The sequence below is a fragment of the Nyctereutes procyonoides genome, unplaced genomic scaffold (assembly GCF_905146905.1).
Source record: "Nyctereutes procyonoides isolate TBG_1078 unplaced genomic scaffold, NYPRO_anot_genome, whole genome shotgun sequence".
Classification (NCBI taxonomy): Eukaryota; Metazoa; Chordata; class Mammalia; order Carnivora; family Canidae; genus Nyctereutes; species Nyctereutes procyonoides.
Genome location: NW_026575043.1, coordinates 41,444,406 through 41,458,994, shown reverse-complemented (window position 1 = coordinate 41,458,994; position 14,589 = coordinate 41,444,406). Strand labels below are relative to the sequence as shown.

General features: G+C 53.8%; 2 protein-coding genes and 1 non-coding gene across 4 annotated transcripts in view; 1 reads left to right on the top strand and 2 right to left on the bottom strand.

The window, feature by feature from the left end:
• Window positions 1–1,411: 1,411 nt before the first annotated feature.
• AP1B1 (adaptor related protein complex 1 subunit beta 1) overlaps window positions 1,412–14,589 on the bottom strand; it is a 57,021-nt gene continuing 43,843 nt past the window's right edge. Inside the window, exons 15-21 of one of the 2 annotated variants that reach the window (XM_055322522.1) lie at window positions 13,570–13,713; window positions 7,761–7,906; window positions 5,472–5,601; window positions 5,094–5,178; window positions 4,279–4,365; window positions 4,018–4,169; window positions 1,412–2,443 (exon numbers count right to left, since the gene is read on the bottom strand). In XM_055322522.1, coding sequence (XP_055178497.1) covers window positions 2,369–2,443; window positions 4,018–4,169; window positions 4,279–4,365; window positions 5,094–5,178; window positions 5,472–5,601; window positions 7,761–7,906; window positions 13,570–13,713 — 819 coding nt within the window. In that variant the 3' untranslated portion in view covers window positions 1,412–2,368. Of the gene's footprint in view, window positions 2,444–4,017; window positions 4,173–4,278; window positions 4,366–5,093; window positions 5,179–5,471; window positions 5,602–7,760; window positions 7,907–13,569; window positions 13,714–14,589 lie in introns of both variants that reach the window. The other variant, XM_055322521.1, reaches the window with a different exon arrangement.
• On the bottom strand, window positions 7,085–7,181 carry LOC129508464 (small nucleolar RNA SNORD125). The gene has a single exon (XR_008664198.1). It is a non-coding gene; the product is annotated as a small nucleolar RNA SNORD125 (small nucleolar RNA).
• On the top strand, window positions 11,749–13,562 carry LOC129507798 (40S ribosomal protein S27-like). The gene has a single exon (XM_055322523.1). The coding sequence runs from the start codon at window positions 12,592–12,594 to the stop codon at window positions 12,844–12,846; it is 255 nt and encodes an 84-aa protein (XP_055178498.1). The 5' UTR covers window positions 11,749–12,591; the 3' UTR covers window positions 12,847–13,562.

The window sequence follows — 14,589 nt, the reverse complement described above, 5'->3', positions numbered from 1 at the left end:
TCCTGCCCACAGTGGTCTGAGGCCTGAGCACAGCTTTATTTTTTTATTTTTTTGAGCACAGCTTTATATAGAAGGGCAAACCCCAGGTGTTTGAGGATGGTCCCGGGTGCTCCCTTTGAGCAGGCCAGCCTTTCTCACCGCCCCAGGTACCTGATCCTGGATCTCCTCACCCATCAGCCCCATACTGTGGACAGCTACCCTACACTTCAGATCTGCCCTCAGTGGCAGAAGGGTGGGAGCCATGACCCAGGCAGTGCATGCACAGAAATCCTGGGTGGGAGCCAGGCCCTCGGTCAGGGGCAGCAGACAACATCGCAGGCCCAGCTGAGTCTCATCAAGGGCTGCAAGCCCTTCCCCAGTCCACAGCCGGGGGTATGCCACCTGCATCAGCATAGGGTCTTCTGAGTCCTGGACTTTCAGGTAAATGGAGAACTGGATTGTGCCATTAAGGGATTTGGTCGTCAGAAGTGGGGCAGTGGAGGGCTGGGTACTCCTGCTGACGCTCTCTTCTCTCAGCTCCCCAGTGCCAGGAAGGCAGCACTGGGTCAGAAGTAGGCAGTACAGGGAGTGGCTGGGCTGAGATGGGGCAAGGGCACCAGGCTGCTCCTCCCTTAGAAGCAGGCTGAAGGCCCCCAGGCAGCTTTGCCATCAGGGACCTGCCCAGGGTCTGGCTGCTGTCCCCTGGGATCCTGGCCAATGCCAGCACTGGGACCACATGGGATGTCCCTGGTGGCACCTGAGCAGGTGCCAGCTTAGTACGCACCCCCCTCCCCCCGAGCCAGCCGCAGATGCAGGGTGGGGTAGAGCCTGCCCAGACAGGCCTGGTGCTTGGCCTACCCAACCATTCCCTCTCTCTGGCAACTGCTCCCCATCAGAGCACCTCCCCACTGCTCCTGGGAGCCTTCGTGATGGCAGGGAGCTGAGGAAAACCAAAACAAAAGTCAGCCCTCTTAGCCAACATCAAAAGGCGAGACGGCTGGGTGGAGTTAGATCAAGGGCAGGAGTAGTGCCAGGGAGACCCACAGACCTCAGAGGTCTGTTTTTAAGGACAGGGTAGAGGGAAAGGCGCTGTCCCAAGAGTGCTGGGGGAGGGGCTAGGCACACAGCTTGAGCCCTTGATCCAGGACCCAGGACCCCACCCAGAAGAGCCTCAGGACCTGACACACCGGCCAGGAACACACTCGATGTCATAATTTTTATTCACTTTCTCTTTTTGAAAATAAGAGTAAACATACATTATATATATGTGTGTGTGTATTGTGCTATGTATACTATAGTATATGTACCTGTATATACACATATGTCAACAATGTATTTTATAGTTACTGCAGGGGTCAGAAAACCATCCTCAACCACTTGGAGGCAATTTTTAATTCTGACATTTAGTGGAGGGGGAAAGAAGTGTCCGTGATTGCCAAAAGCAGAATCTTTCTTTATTATTAAACAGCAGTACAGGAAAACCTAATGCTCTGTCAGACACAAGTGAAATTTGGGAGGCCAGGGGGAGGGTAGCAACACTAAGGAGAAACCCCAAAGAAACCCCAGATGGGAAGCACCCCGCTCACCCACGTGCCCCATCCCTCAGTCCTATCTCTGCTCCAGAAACACAGGGGACGCCAAGGACTATATCATAGGCAGTCACTGTGCTCAGGGACAAGAGAAGGAGTGGGGTGAGGGGTGAGAGGGTATGTGCAACTGCCAGGGAGCAGGAGCTTGGGTTGGGGCCCTGGGCGTTTCTGCCCAGTCTTGCCCATGTGGGTCAGTGTTCAGGAGGCTGTGGGCCAACTAGTACAACCACAGGGTCCCAGCCTGGGCAGATACAGACAGGGAGAGTAGGGGGTGTAGGCCCTGGGAGCCCCAGACCCCTGATAGAGGAGCTCTCCTGGTACCAGGGGACCCTCCGCACACACCAGGACAGCCTGGCACGAGAGCAGGCAACAGGGAGGACCTCTAACACTGATCCAAGAGAGACTGGGGGGGGGGGTAGGGGGCTTCCTGAGCCAGGACCCCAACGAAGGAGCAACACACTCGCCCTTTAGACACTGGCCAGGAAAGAGAAGAGAAAATACCTGGGTCTGCTGACCAGCTTCTGTGGCCCCTCTGGCTCTGTTTCCTGGTCCCCTCCTCACCTGACCCTGTCAGCAGCAACAGAAGAGGGGAGTCCCCGAGCACAGGAGTACACTATGATTTCACTCCAGGAGGAATGCTGCCCTGCCTGCCCTGAGGACCCAGGTGGGCCTGGTAGTCAGGACCAGGGAACTCCGTGGTGGCCAGAAACCTTGCTCAGCCTCTCTAGGAAGGAAGTACTGCCATTTCCAGGGGGCTCCTCAGGGCTGGCAAAAGGTTGGGGTGGGCACTGGATGGGAGCTCAGTTCTTGAGGATGGTCTCGTAGGCCTGGTACACGTGTTGGGACACCTCTGGCGCTCGACATTTCAGTGACAGCTACAGGGGGAAAGAGAGTGCTCAGTCAGGGGAGGGAGAGTGCTCAGAATTCCCCAGGCTCCTCTCTGAGGCTGGGAAGGAAGGCAGGGAGTGAGAACCAGATGGAAGAGTGCGGTGAGCGCATGTGGCCTGGTGGCAGTGTGGCCGGGGCAGATGTGTAGTAAAGCGGAGGGGGTGGCTGCTGCAGCCAGCTGGGTGCAGACCAAATATACTTGCAGCCCACACACCTGCTGTCAGCTCAGCCACCACAGCCCTAGCGGTGAGCAGCTAGTGGTGAGCAGCGTGAATCATGAGCTGGGGGCTGTGGGGGAGTGCCCGGCCCCCACCCCACAGAGCTGCTGGGGCGCTTCACTGCCTATGAAGGGCTAGGGTCTCTGAGGAGGTATGGTCTGGGAGGAAGCAGGTCTTTGCTTGGAGAGATGGGGGTGGGGGGCACCAGGGATTCTTCCTGGGTTCCAGTACAGGAAGCTTTGTCACGGTGTGAGCTGGAGAGTAGGCAGCGGAGAAACAATTGCCACCACCCCTTCTGCCAAAATCACTGCTTCTAAAGGGTGCGATTAGGGGAGGAGCAAATGGAGCTCTGGAAGCCAGTAGTGGGGAGCCTATGGGGCCCTGATCTTCTCTGAAGGGCTCCGTGCATACTGGGCATGTTGGGAAGTCAGGGTACCAGTTCCTCAATCGGGTTCTCCTGGTTGGGAAGCTTTGGGGTGCCCTGTGCCTGCAACCTGCATGCATGTCTGCTTGGCTTTGGGGGTGCAGCAGGGTGAGGTAAGGCTAGGAGAGGCAGGGCGCTCTGGAGCCAGGCCAGGAGACGGGCTATGCAAGGTGTGGCTGGGGAGAATGGAGGGGAAAGAGGAAGAGAAAAGCAATCTGCTAACCTCCAAATCCTGCACCACGGGCACCAGCAGGGAAGGTGGGCATGCAGCAACCGAACACAGGGAGACGGAAATTACTACCACCGAAGCCACTGCCGCAGCCCCCGCCCGACCACAGTGCCAGCACCGCCAGCAGGGCCCAGGGAGCAACATCTGGAGGCCCATGCCTGCCAGAGACTATGGTGCAGGGGGAGAAGCAAAGCCTGGAGCTCTCTAGGGCCTGGAACAGCAGCACGGCCTCCAGGACAACCACGCACTCCATGGAAGCCATGTCCTCACTGGGGTCTGACACAAAGGCCAGGAAGGACAAGATGCTCACAAACAGCATCCTCCCAGGTGGGCCCTCAGGCAGGAGAGAGTAGGAGGGCCAGGGCCTGGGCCCAGCAGTGCCATTTCCCAGTCAGGTGGGCCTTGGGCCAACTGCACCACCTCAGAGGGCCCAATTTTATAGAATCTTCTAGTTCAACTCACTGTTTGGTGACAGTTTGGTGGTGTCTTATCTGGGTAACCTGGTGGGACTGAGTTGGAGGCTAGGGTCAGAATTCTGATGCTTATTCATGTCAGGTTCAGAGGGACTGGGCTAGAGCACGCCCCATCAGAACTGACCCCTGGTCTGAGAAGGAGTGAGGGAAGGAGAGGCTGCCTGGAACATGGAGTTAGACACCCCAGGGGTGGCAGGGCAGGAGCGGGGACCCTCACCGTGAAGCTGGGGTTGCCTGGCTGGATACGCAGCTCTGCCAGCACCCAGATGCCGTTGGTGAGCTTCAGGGACTGGTAGAGCATATCCTGGCCTTCAACGTTCCTCTTGGCGACTGTGAAGATGTTGCTGCTCTGTAGCCTGCTGCTCACAGCTTCTGAGAGCGAGGAGGGCCCCTGGTCAGCGATCGGAGGGGGCTGGGGGTATTGGTGAGGGGCAGTGTGCACTGGATGGGAAGGTGGGGGAGGGCTGCAAAATCCTACCTGCATTTAGGGGGCAGTCTCTGATCTGGAACTGGGCTTCATTTTCATTGGGAATGTCCTTCCATGTGGCCAGGAACATCTGCCGGTCTAGAGAGTGAGGGACAAGGTAGAGGATGGGACCCTGATAAACCTGGGGCCCTACTCAATGACATCCAACAGGAAATGGGTATTTTGGGGGTGCCAGCTTGAAGCTAAAGACAGGCACCAGCTCTGTGATAGCACCCTCCTGCTTCCATGAGCAAAACTTCAGGTCTGTCCAAGTGGCCACTAGTGCTGCTCCCAAAGACCCTGGGCTTCCCACCTTGAGGCCTTAAATCTCTCCTTCCCAGCACCCACATATGCACTCCCCTCCTGCTCTGGCTCCAAGTAGCCTGCTCATTAATCACAGCCTGTGTCACAGGGTTTCTGTGGTGACCGAGAGATGATGTAGGCAAAGTTCTCTGCTCAGCTGTGAGCTGGCAGTGAGCCCTCCCAGCATGGGGATGAGTCTTCTCAGGGGTTCCAGCCAGGGCACAGGAGATGGACATCAGGTGTGACATAGTCTAGGGTCCTCACCTTGGGAGGCCATGGGAAGACTGTCTAGAGACTAAAGGCAAGGCTGAGGGGCAGGTAGAGCAGGAGAATAGAATGAGACAGCCCCTGCATGGCATGGCCCCCATTGCAGGACAAAGCTGGCCAAACAACATCCAGGGGTTCTTGATGGAAGCGTGACCCTCGTCTCAGGCTCTGCAGAGGGGCCGGTGACTCACGGACTCCATCGTGGGGCAAAACCAATCATTATATTCCAGGGACTCTGGGACACCTTCAGGACTCACCCATCTTTCCATCCTCCACAAAGAGGATGTGCAGAGGGTACAAAGTGCTGAAGTAGAAGACATCAATGTTGTTCTTCACAGCCACCTAGGAACAAGGCCTCAATCAGTCCCTGATGCTTGGTATCACCTGAGGCCCCAGGAAGGGCATACTCCCTGTGCCTCCACCTGAGCAGGCTTCCTCACACACCTTCCCTGGTAACCACGTCCCTTCATCCTTTTGGATCGGGCCTCCCCTGCCAGATCTTTGGCGAAGAGCACAACTCCACAGACACACCCCTTTGCCAACAAAGGCCAGGCCCCAGACCTTTCCACTAGGCTCCTCCCCTGTGGTGGGTGGGCAGGTAAGGAGTAGGGTGCTTAGCTCTGCCTGGAACACACCTGGAGATTGTTCAGAGGCTCCATCTTCATGACTGAGCCCACCGTGTTGAGAGGCAGGGATATCTCCACGGTCTGGTTGGGGCTGAGTGGTGCGTGGACCTGGAGGGGGGCAGCAGGGGCCAGGCCGAAGCTGGGGAGAGAGAAGCCCCCGCGGGAATGGCAGGGGGAATAGGTGCTGATGTGGGATGAGTGGGCTCCTCCGGCTCCAGAACTAGGGCAACACTGGCAAAAAGCCTCTCTAGTAAGCCAGCCTCACCTCAGCTCTAGGACCAGGACAGATGGACAAGTTCCTGACCCCCATGCTCAATGGCTGTGTGGACAGGGGGAATGAGCCCTTGGCCAGTTGCAGGCCTAAAGCCCATCCCTGCTCCACTTTCTGTTCTGGGCTATGCACTGAGCAGGCTCTGGTGAACATGGCCTTGCTCTGTTCTGCACTTGAGGAGCTCCATCTAACACCAGGGACCTGAACTATAAGCTGCTTTTTTTCCCTTCAGTTTCTTGTAATTTTATTTTTTTATTTTTATTTTTTAATAATAAATTTATTTTTTATTGGTGTTCAATTTTCTAAGCTGCTTCTAACTGAAGACTAAGTTTCTGCTACCAATTCCCATCTTTCAGGAGGGATGTGACTATCCCAAGCAAGAAACCAGGCTTTACTTTCTGGGCTAGAACTGGCCAAAGAGAGATTCAGGAAAGCCCTACTTCTTGGTAAAGCAACATGTGGGTAAATCAGGAGGGGAGGATCCCCATGAATGTCAGACACAGGACCATGAACCGACAGCTCACTGTGCCCAGGCTGGCCATTTGATATTATACCAACTCCTACCCTCATAAAAACAGTGAGAGATATATATTCTCTCATTTTCCAAGTCATGAAAACTCAGGGAGGGGCAGGCCTGTGCTCAGACCCTATGGGATGAGTAGCACTGCTGAGATCTTGAGCTTGAGCTGCTTCACTTTGCCTCCATTCTGCCCATGATGGCAATCAGGCCTGTGTGGGACATGGTGGGAGATGATGTGGGGAACCCTAGGCCTCTGTGCTAGCCTGGCTCTTCAGGCTTTCCTGGAACTCCCCCACTGCCTGCTGCCTGCCCACTAGGGCAAAAGCACTAGTCCTCTCTGAACCCAGGTGTCATTATCTACTGAAAGGGGAACATTGGGGAATGCCTGGGTGGCTCAGTGGTTGAGCGCCTGCCTTTGGCCCAGGGTGTGATCCTAGAGTTCTGGGATCGAGTCCCATGTCAGGCTCTGCGTGGACCCTGCTTCTCTCTCTGCCTATGTCTCTGCCTCTCTTTCTCTGTGTCTCTCATGAATAAATAAATAAAATCTTTATTTAAAAAAATTTTTTAAATAAAATCTTTAAAAAAAAAGAAAGGGGGACAATGGTATTGACCTCACTGGGCTGTCAAGTAGCTCAAAGAAAGATAATACTTTTAAAATCCTCAGCACAGGGCCTGCCACTCAGGGAGTTGTCAGCACCCTCTAAGTCTATTATGAGCAATCATTGGGACTTCCCCTTGGAACCTGGAGTGCTTCTATGGCCTCTAGGGCCATCTAAGGATAAGTAGCAGAGCTGACGGAGGATCAGGACCCACTGGCCTGTGGCTCTCCCTGAGGAAGCAGCCCCTTCAGTCAACTTCTTAGAGGCTCAGTTTGCTCATCACTAGAGCCACTCAGGAAGAAGAATCATCAGGAGAGGCTGCTTGGGTCCCCAGAGAGCCCTGGCCTAGCTGGCCTGGCCTGTGCAGACCCTGCTGGTGCCAGGGAGGAAACCTTCCCCAGGACTGCCAGTGCAGGGGACCCAGAGGGGTGAAGAGCCCAGAGTAGCCACAACTCCCAGAGGACCCGTCTGATAGGTTAAACCTGTGCCACAAGGGGTTGGTGGGCAGGCAGGGCCATTCCCAGTCAGCCTTCTTAGAGCTGGGCCCTGAGGTGGCAGCAGCTTAGGCCTGGAGAGGAGGCTCCCTCCTATTATGTGGGGTGTTTGCCAAAGGCAGGATCCTAGTCTGGAGCTGGGGGTTTTTATCAGCAAACACTCTTTGAGCAGTGGAGGAAGGCAAAAATAAGGAGATATACCCTAACCCTCTGCCAAATATTTTAGAGCCTACATAAAGAGGTCATGAGGAAAGGAAAAAAAAAAAATCATTGCTTTAGACAGTTTTGGTCTGAGATGCAGCTGTGAGGAATATCCACCTTCCCCAGAAAAGAGGCACCAGACCCCTCAGAGCTCTTGGCTCTTGCCTGCAGTCACCAGCAAGGGCTCTCATCACACTGGCCTTGGGAGCTCACCTGTTGCGGTTAAACTGGATGGCAAAGTCGGTCATGACCTGGAGGGCCTTGTTGGTCAGCTGCAGATCCATGGAAATGGAGCCTACCTGGCGAGTGAAGGTACCTGAAATCTCCAACCCCTTGGCCTTCATAGCTGGGAGCCACACCTACAGGGAAGACAGTGGAGAGGAGGCTCGTGTTTACCACTTCCCTAAAAGTTAACAGCAGCCCACCTGAGCACCATTCCCCGCTTCTCCCTCACCATCCCTCTCTCCCCCTCCCAGATTGAGGCCCACACCTGCCTTTACCATTAGGAGACGACCATGTGGATCTTGGGACGAGAGGAACAATCCTGCATGGCTCATCCAAGGCCACCACCACAGTGTGGCTCTGTATCAGAGCAGCCTGGGGTAGAGAGGGGCTTGGTATGCCCAAGGGTTGACCTGGACCTTCTTTAAAGGTCCAAGAAGTAACACTCAGTAAGTAGTACTGAGAAAGGAGATGAGACATGTGGACCCTGCCAGCCTCCAGAGGAGTCAAGTAGAGTTAAGAGCCCAATGGCATCTGGGGCCTCAGCCAGAGCCTGAGGCCTTCCTGGCTGTCACAGCCTGTCCTTCCTCACAGAAGGCAGGGCTGGCCTTTTAATCATGGAAACTGGGCTGTCCAAGGACAGTACCTAAGAGGACCTCTTACCTGGCAGGCCCTCTGCTGCTTGGCTGTCATGGGAGCCTCAGCTCAAGAGCTGCCTCCTCTGGGAAGCCCACACCTAGATTCCTTCCTTGCATCCATGCTACCATGACATTTTAGCAGATAAATGTGAGCCTGTGTATCTGTATCCCCTGTACCCAGTCAGCTCTTTGAAGGAAGGGATCTGCTTCTTTCTTTATTTTTTTGCTTTTCTTTCTTTACATCCTTGGCTTAGAGCTTGCTCTGCCAGTCACAAGAGAGGCATGTTGGCAGAGTGAAATATCTTGAATTAAAGCCCCAACCATGAAGGACATCAGCAGGCATCATCCATGGCCATGTAAATGCCTTTCAAGTCTTTGTTCTCTCAGATCCCTCACAGGCCCCCTCCAATGTCAAAAGGTCCAGGCCTCCTCAAGAGCTTCCCCAAGGGGCCCTGTGTTGGTGAACGTCTTACAGTCTCTCAAGGTGCTGACACCAGGAACTTCAGTGTCGTCTGGGTCCCCACTCTCAGCCAACCCCAAGCCCCATACCACAGTCATGCAGATTGGGTCCTGTCACCATTACCTCCTCCATCTGCCACCAGGGCCTCTACTTCCCTCAGCAGGCAGCACCTGCATCTGAGCCATAGTCAGAGTCCACCAGGTAAGACAGAAGCCCTTGGGGTACCCCAATCCCTGCTCTCCACAGCAGCTAAGGTCATCTTCTTCTTCTTCTTTTTTTTTTTTAATTTATTCATAGAGACACAGAAAAAGAGAGGCAGAGACACAGGCAGAGGGAGAAGCAGGCTCCATGCAGGGAGCCTGATGTGGGACTCGATCCTGGGTCTCCAGGATCACACCCTGGGCTGCAGGGGGTGCTAAACTGCTGCGCCACTTGGGCTGCCCTAAGGTCATCTTCTAAAATGCAAATGTGGGGGCACCTGACTCTTGAGCTCAGTGTCATGAGTTTGAGCCCCATGAGGGGCATAGAGATTACTTAAATAAAACTTAACTCCTCCAATGCTGTGACACTTTAATTGCCCAAAGCCTCCATGTCCTGGCTGCCCCCTCTGTCAGGCTCGACTGAACCTGCTCCTCCTCCCCCACCCCGCACTGTCCTCTGTCTGAAAAGTGCTTCCGTAGGTCCACCCACATGGTACTCACTAGCCTGATCATCCTTTGTTTTCCTGGGACAAAGGTGTGAGGGTGGAATCACAGGGCTTCAGCTTCAGCTGAGACAGGCAAACAGAGAGCTATGAGGACCCCCCACTCCCAGCACAGCCGCTTCCTGGGGCCTGGCCCCTCCAGCGGGCTGCCTCTCACAGTTCTTGCAGAACTGCCTCTGTCACTGGGACTGACTGCTGACAGTGGGGACCTCATTTCTCTTGGTCACCATGGCTTCATGGAGTCTAGCATAGGTCCTACCACAGAACTAACCCTCAACATTTACTGAAAAACCCAAAGAAACATCACCACCCACTGGTCCAAATGCTTGAGGAACTCCCAAGTTCTTATGCCAAGAAAACCTCATTCCCTTGGCCAAGAAGCTTGGAGAACATATTTACCCCCACCAGTGTGGTGGGGAGAATGAACATGGGACAAACCATTCTAGGTAGTCACAGTACTGTTAGGAAAACATAGATGACATCCCTACTGCTTCTGAAGGAAGAATGCACCTCCACTCCAGAAATTCCTGTGTCTAAGATAATGGGGAAATGGTATTGTAAGGACTCCTCTTCTAAGCAGATTGCCCTAAATTCCTCTGACTGGGTGATCCTCTAACCTCTCATTTCTAGCATTCACTGTTGGTACGCCCATCTGGCCTTCCACTAAGAAAAAGCAGTAATAATATCTATTAAAATGAACACACAAGCAAAGGGCCAGCTCCCCTGGGGCCAGTTCCGGACTTTATATTCCTGGCAGCTCTGCATCCTGGCAAGGCCTGGCATGCACAGGACTGCAGGAGTCTTTGCTGCTCTTGTCATTTGGTCCTGCCTTATGCCTGTTACACTGGGCTTTTAACATGTATCCATCGGCCTCATGCATTGAGGTAGCCCATCTGGGTAGTAATTAGTGATTCTGACAAATCAATGACGCTCAGGTACATAGGATGTTCTCAAACACTGTGGGGCATGATCATGTAGGGATCAGGAAGGGGGGCTTTGGTGCCACTCTGCATTCAGTTTCAGACTCTGTCACTTACCTGCTAGGTGACCTTAGGCAAAAGCACTCAGATTTCTCAACCTCAGAACAAGAGTAATAGCCCCGTCAGGCTTCTGGCAGGATTTAGTGGGGTGGGGGCTGTGCAGTCCACAGCATGGAAGTGTGCAGCTGCTAGCACTAGACTTGCTATCTGCCATGGGCCCTGATCATACCTGGGGGCTCTGGCCACCACCGCTGCAGGTACAGCTGGCATACCCAGTGAGGCCAGGGCAGGGCAGGTGCTGGCTCACAACTCCCCAGTCACAAGAGAGATATCACCTTGCCCCTAAAGCCCAGCTCTATTCTGCTCTGGGGAGGGAGCCTTGGAAGAGAGAGAGAGAAGCTCTCACTAAGAACTAAGTGGCAGATACCGTGTCTGACCTGAGTGTTGTGGGGAGACCAGGCCAGGTCCATCCCCTCTGGCAGCTTCCTCGATGCTGAGGGTGTGGCCCACACCACACTCTTCTTAGCGCCAGGCCCCCATGTTCTTGACTCCTAAACTCAGCTCTCCTTTCTTTCCCTCGCCCCCATTTTGGCAAATGGCACCTCCATTCCACTGCCCGAGCCAGCATCCATCCCTCCTTGCCAGCCCCCACACCCTGCCAGGCCCACCTCCCAGTGCAGTCTACTGCCTCCAGCCTCAAAGGCGCCCTTCTTGTCCAGGCGCCATCAGCACACATCAATTCCTATTGGCCTCCTCACTGGGTACTTCACTTCTATCCTACCCCTTCCAATCTGCCTCCACAGTGTAGGCAAAGCAATCTCTCTTCAGTATAAATGTTTCACTTCTGCTTAAAACCCTTTTTTTTTAAAAATATTTATTTATTTATTTACTTATGAGAGAAAGAGAGAGAGAGAGAGAGAGAGAGAGAGAGAGAGGCAGAGGGAGAAGCAGGCTCCATGCTGGGAGCCAGACATGGGACTCGATCCTGTACTCTAGGATCGTGCCCTGGGCCAAAGGCAGACGCCAAACCGCTGAGCCACCCAGGGATCCCCCCACTCCCTTTTTAAAAAGATTTTATTTATTTATTCATGAGAGACACAGAGAGAGAGGGGAGAGAGGGAAAGCGGGGGGGGGGGGGAGAGGGAGGGAGGGAGGGAGAGGGAGAGAGAGAGAGAGAGGCAGGCAGAGACACAGGCAGGGGAGAAGCAGGCTCCATGCAGGGAGCCTGAAGTGGGACTCGAGATCCCGGGATTCCAGGATCATATCCAGGGCCGAAGGCAGGTGCTAAACCACTGAGCCACCAAGGGATCCCCTGCTTAAAACCTTTTAATGGTTTCATTGCACCAGGACTGAGGGAAACCCTCACAGCCTGGCAATGCTGATTTTGCCAGCTTCTTCCCTCCTTAATCTATAGTCTAGGTGGGAGTCATGGAGAGTACTAGCTCTAGGTAGCACAGTGGGATCTGGATCTGGATGGCATCTATGGGCATCTTCAGGTGGCACAATGGCAAGGAGGCATGACACTTAATGGGCCAGGGTCAGGGATGCTGGACATGTTGCCGGGAGGACAACAGTCCCATCACTGAGCCATTGTCCTGCATCCCTTTGAGTATGTCTTGCATGGTTTCAATATATCCTGAAATTGGTGGGAACCTAACTATGGGGAAACTAAAAAAAAAAAAAGCTTATTCTCTGTTTTGTTTTATTGGAACTTCACTGGGAGTCAGTCACCATTTCAGGAACTAAGGGCACCACCAGTCACATTGTTTATAGCTATTGTTTATAGCACTCGAGCTACGAACACTATGTGTGGCCATCGTGTGGACTCTAATGTGCCTACACTGGACGACACCAGATCTTTCAGGGTGGGTATACCTAAGCCTTTACAGTTGAAATATAGAAGTATATTCCTCTTTCATGAAGTGATAGTATCTTTCTGATTCTGAAGTGATAAGTATAGGTAGGCTGCACAGTCCACAAATCTCCTTCAAGAATTGGAAATAAAGGTCCTTTCCGGCGGTGACGACCTCCCCACGAGAACATGCCCCTTGCAAAGGATCTCCTGCACCCGTCCCCGGAAGAGGAGAAGAGGAAGCACAAGAAGAAGCGCCTGGTGCAGAGCCCCAACTCCTACTTCATGGACGTGAAGTGCCCGGGATGCTACAAAATCACCACCATCTTCAGCCACGCACAGACAGTAGTTCTGTGTGTCAGCTGTTCTACCGTCCTCTGCCAGCCCATGGGAGGAAAAGCAAGGCTTACAGAAGGATGCTCCTTCAGGCGGAAGCAGCACTAAAAGCTCCCTGAATCAAGATGAGTGGGACACTATCCCAATAAACAGATTTTGGATTAAAAAAAAAAAAAAAGAATTGGAAATAAAGGATGTGTTAGACTATGTCTATAATCCATGAGGGAGGGGCACTGGGCAGGACAGCCCCCAGAACTGCTGCTCTAACTACACGGGGCCTCTGTCAGTTCTCTGGGAGGGGTGGGCTCTCCCTTGCCTCCAGGCCTTTCCACAGGCTGTTACCTCCACTTGGAGCCTTCTCTCCACTTTTGCCTTTTTTTTTTTTTTTTTAAGATTTTATTTATTTGACAGAGAGATATAGAGCATGCGGACAAGAAGGCGAGAGGCTGAGCGAGAGGGAGAAACAGACTCCCTGCAGAGCAGGGAGCCCAACACAGGGTTCCATACCAGGACCCTGAGATCACGAAGAGAGCTGAAGGCAGACACTTAACCAACTGAGCCACCCACGTGCCCTTTACCAAATTCTGACTTGATCTTCAGGCCTGAGCTCTGCTCTGGGAGATGATTCCAGGCCCCCAGGCCCAACCTAGCATCTCTTCCCTGTGCTCCCACGGCCCCTGGCTGCCCTCAGCATTGGGTTGGCAAACTATTGCTCCTGGAGCCCATCTTTGTTGGCCTGAGCAGATTCCACGGAACAGGCCATTTAAGGAACCCAGACATCAGTGTCTAACTTCCCTCTGCTCCTGCCGTGAAAGGAGGTGTGGTACTTACTGCTTTGGGGGCCACATACGACCCTGACAGCGTGCCCACGCCACTTGTCAGGTCGAAGAGGTCACTCAGGCCACTGCCCATGGTTGCTCCTAGGTTGGCTGGGACTGCTCCTGCTGGGGGTGCCACAAAGTTGGGGCCCCCGATCTGGAAAGGAAGGGAAAGGGGTCAGAGGCAGGCTTTAGAGGTGGGGACATCAGGGGCCCAGCATGAGAGGCGCAACCTGGCACTCTAGAAAATGGGACGGGGCAGGAGGGGGGCTGCAGGGCTGCTGTCCATACCAACTCTAATTGCAGAGACAAGACAGGGTGAGGGGAATAGAGAAGAGAGATTGTGCCTTCCCATGACCTGCAAGCCTCCAGCCTAAAGAGTGACCTCTGGGAAAGGGCTTGGGATACTCATAAACTAACCTGCAGCCCACAGATAAAAGGAGTACCCAAGACCACTGCTGTGAGGCTAAGTGGACAGAAACACACTCTCCAGGATGTCACGGAGAGCCCTTGGAAACTGAGAGTGCGGCTGATCCACAGGGTGACAAGGCAACTTTGTCTCAGGGTACTGAGGATGGGACACTAGACAGAAGGCCACAGCTCAGCAAGGAAGGACTGCTTTGACATCATCCACCCCTTGGGATGCTGGGCCAGCACTCAGGAATAGCAGGGACAAAGGCTTGATGGCACAAGGGTTGAACCGTACCCCTTCAGGCTCATCCCCCATCTCCAAGCAGAAGCAGGCAGGGTGAAGAGAACAGGCAGCCACATGCAGAGAGAAAAGCCAGGAAAGAAGACAGAGAGACAAGAGAGAGAGGGAAAGAGGGAAAAGATTAGTCACTGTTGCTCCATTGAGAGGAGTCTGAGGCAAGACAGTGCCAGGCTTAAGAGGGGGCCCAGGCTATCTCTATGAAGGACACTGCTTTTGGGGCTTCACTCTACCACCCACGTCTTCTGGCATGACCCTTCCTACCCTTTCTTGTGTGATGCCTAGGGGACCTGAGCCAGACATGGCCAAGTGACAGGGGCTCTG

What these genes read in the sequence shown, in the direction of transcription:
- LOC129507798 (XM_055322523.1), top strand. Translation starts at nt 12,592, where the DNA reads ATGCCCCTTGCAAAGGATCTCCTGCACCCGTCCCCGGAAGAGGAGAAG.